At 54.5% G+C, this 2,517-nt stretch overlaps 1 protein-coding gene across 3 annotated transcripts in view; it reads left to right on the top strand.

Annotated features, from left to right (window-relative positions):
- The window catches only part of LOC113208168 (protein GDAP2 homolog), a 69,361-nt gene that overhangs the window by 23,267 nt on the left and 43,577 nt on the right, over positions 1–2,517 (top strand). The window contains exons 1-2 of one of the 3 annotated variants that reach the window (XM_052265740.1): positions 840–1,111; positions 1,889–2,089. In XM_052265740.1, the coding sequence (XP_052121700.1) occupies positions 1,068–1,111; positions 1,889–2,089 (245 nt within the window). In that variant the 5' untranslated portion in view covers positions 840–1,067. Of the gene's footprint in view, positions 1–839; positions 1,112–1,888; positions 2,090–2,517 lie in introns of those variants that run through there. The other 2 variants (XM_026425049.2, XM_052265741.1) reach the window with 2 other exon arrangements.

Below are 2,517 nucleotides of genomic sequence, written 5' to 3'. Positions count from 1 at the left end.
CCCCCCGCCCTTACGGCTCCTATCCCTTATCGGCCCATTGAGGCGACGCGTCACTCTCTCCCTCGCGCGCTCGAGCGTTCCCAATTCGTTACAGAGTTGCACTTACCGCTCGCTCCCCCGCCCGGCCCGGCCCGGGGCAACAGCTCCTTATCGTTCATCCAATGAAATTACCAGCGCGCCACGCTCCTCTACGCGAGCGACGCCTATCAGCGCGGGAAATAACCGAGCCCGCTTGTTTCCCGAACTCTCATCAAGTCAACTGCATCACTCCACTCACTACTGGGGCTATTTCTGCTCTACCCTCTCGCGACATGCACATGGGCGGCGTAGTGTATCAACAGCATCTCTCTACTGCGGCTATTTCTGCTCTTCCCCGCCTCCATACGATAGGCACATGGGCGAGTGTCAAGTGCATTCCTCCACTCACTCTTATTTCTGCTCTTCCCTCTTCACACGCACATGGGATAGTATTAACTGCATCACTCACTGCGACCAACTTCTGTTGTTCTTTCCCGTCTACACCACGCATATGAGAGAGTGTCAACTGCATCACTCACTGCGGCTATTTCTGCTCTTCCCTCTCCACACGCACATGAGCGAGTGTCAACAATAGCCCCTTTTCGTCTCTGGCTTTGGGCGCTGGCAGAGAGCGGGTGGTGGGTGGGGCTGGCGGTGAGGAGGGAGAGGAGGAGGCTTCTCCACCAGCTGGCCGCCAGTTATCTATGCCTTGTTAATCTCACCGTGGAGAGAGAGAGAGAGAGAGAGACAGAGAGACCAGAGAGAATGTGTATATGCGAGTGTGCGCGCGCGTCTCTTTATCGTCACTAAGTGGAGAGCGGCGGTGATCGGTTGGACACGACGGCCCCAGCTCCGAACCACAACAGTATCGTAGTGGAGCTCTCGTGAGCTGACCGCGCCCCGCGGCGCTCCTCTTCGTCGTGTTGGTCGAAAAGAAGTGAACCGTCGCCGTCGTCCGAATCATGACGTCCTAGCCCGCTGCAGAGTCCTACAGCTCGCCCAGCAGCAGCGTCAGCCCTTTGGCCCAAGCCGCCCTTCACGAGAGCGCCATGTTCTCCTTGCAGTATCTGGTGTCGAAGCCCGTGGAGGAGGGGTGAGTCTCCGGAGAAGAGCGCCGCGCCATTGGGGACGTTGCTTAACTCACCGAGAGAAATATCCGCATAAATTTACAACGTGTATCGTAATTTTTATCTGCAAAATAATGTCGTAAATTTGAGACAGACCCTTCTTCATTATCGATCAATTCCAAGTCGATACGAGGTGCTCTTTAATATTCCTGAAAAAAAAAATCAAGAATTGATCTTGAAATGATGATTCAAATGGGGGTTGTGTGTTGTGTTCTAATTGCCTTTCACATTTTCCTGTTATTTGTTTCTGGCTTTCTTTTAATTCGGCGGGCTATTATATGGTCTAGTACTGTCTTCAAGTCTTCACTCACTCAGGCACTCAGCCACGTTTCTCCTAGCGGCCAATAACGTTGTTTGCTGGTCTAGCGCTTACTCCTTTCCTTATAGAGAGTTGTAGGCTATAGCTCTCACAACGTTACAATGTATAATTTATGTTAAGTGTAGTAGTTTTTTTAAGGTGACGTCTGCTAAAATTAAAATGCTCCTTCAAATTCGTGGCGTTCAATGCGTGGCGTCGAATAACAGCAAGATTATTACATGTCCTTTGACAGATTCAGTATAAAAACTTTTTTTAAAAAAACTTGGATTAAATGAGGCATAAAAACAACATTGTAAGCCTACCTCGATGTGTACAGTGCTGGTTCATGTGTCGGTGCCCCCTATGAGACGCCACTCTATCGGACGTTGCACTGCTGTTGCCTCTTGCTGCCTTGCCTGACCACGACTGTCCCTCTGTGTTGCAGGCTGATGAAGCTGGATATGGGGCCCCTGGGGCACGGGCCGGGGCTGGGCCCGCGGGTCGTCGAGGTCAAGTCCCTGACGCGGTGGAGCCAGACGCCCCCCGCCCACGGAGGCCTCCTGGCCGACTACAGCGGCGAGCTGCCCGCCCACAAGCACTGCCCCTTCCCCTACAACCCCACGCTCAACCACAAGGTGGTGCTTTGGTGAGTATTCTCTCGAGTCGGCGGGGCGCGTCGACGTTCTTGTTCCGCGAATTGTTTGAGCGGGAAAAATGCCGAGGGGAAATAAATACGGTGCGAAGCGGCGCTGGCGAGCGCTTAGCGCCTGGTGGGTATGCAGTCCCGCTCGGCAGGCGTGTGCAGCAGGCCGGCCCACCCTGCCGGCGCTCTGCGGACGGGAGAGAGAGGAGGGAGGGAGGCGGGCAGAGAACGAGGGCGCGCGGCATGGTAGAGTGTGAGTGTGTGTCAGGCGTGCAAATCATTAAAACGAGGAAAGCAAGCGCCAGTTTTAATGGAAATCCTGCGCGCCGCGCCGCGCTTGCTCATCGCCTGCTTTATGGGCCCCGCCCGGGCCGGCCGCATTCTGCAGACAAATAATGGAAGTTGAAATCCGCTTTGGTGCCCCCCCCCCC

Source organism: Frankliniella occidentalis, unplaced genomic scaffold (genome assembly GCF_000697945.3).
Source record: "Frankliniella occidentalis isolate FOCC.00 unplaced genomic scaffold, Focc_3.1 Scaffold30, whole genome shotgun sequence".
NCBI lineage: Eukaryota > Metazoa > Arthropoda > Insecta > Thysanoptera > Thripidae > Frankliniella > Frankliniella occidentalis.
The sequence above is the reverse complement of the archived record's forward strand: the minus strand, read 5'-3'. Positions and strand labels throughout refer to the sequence as shown.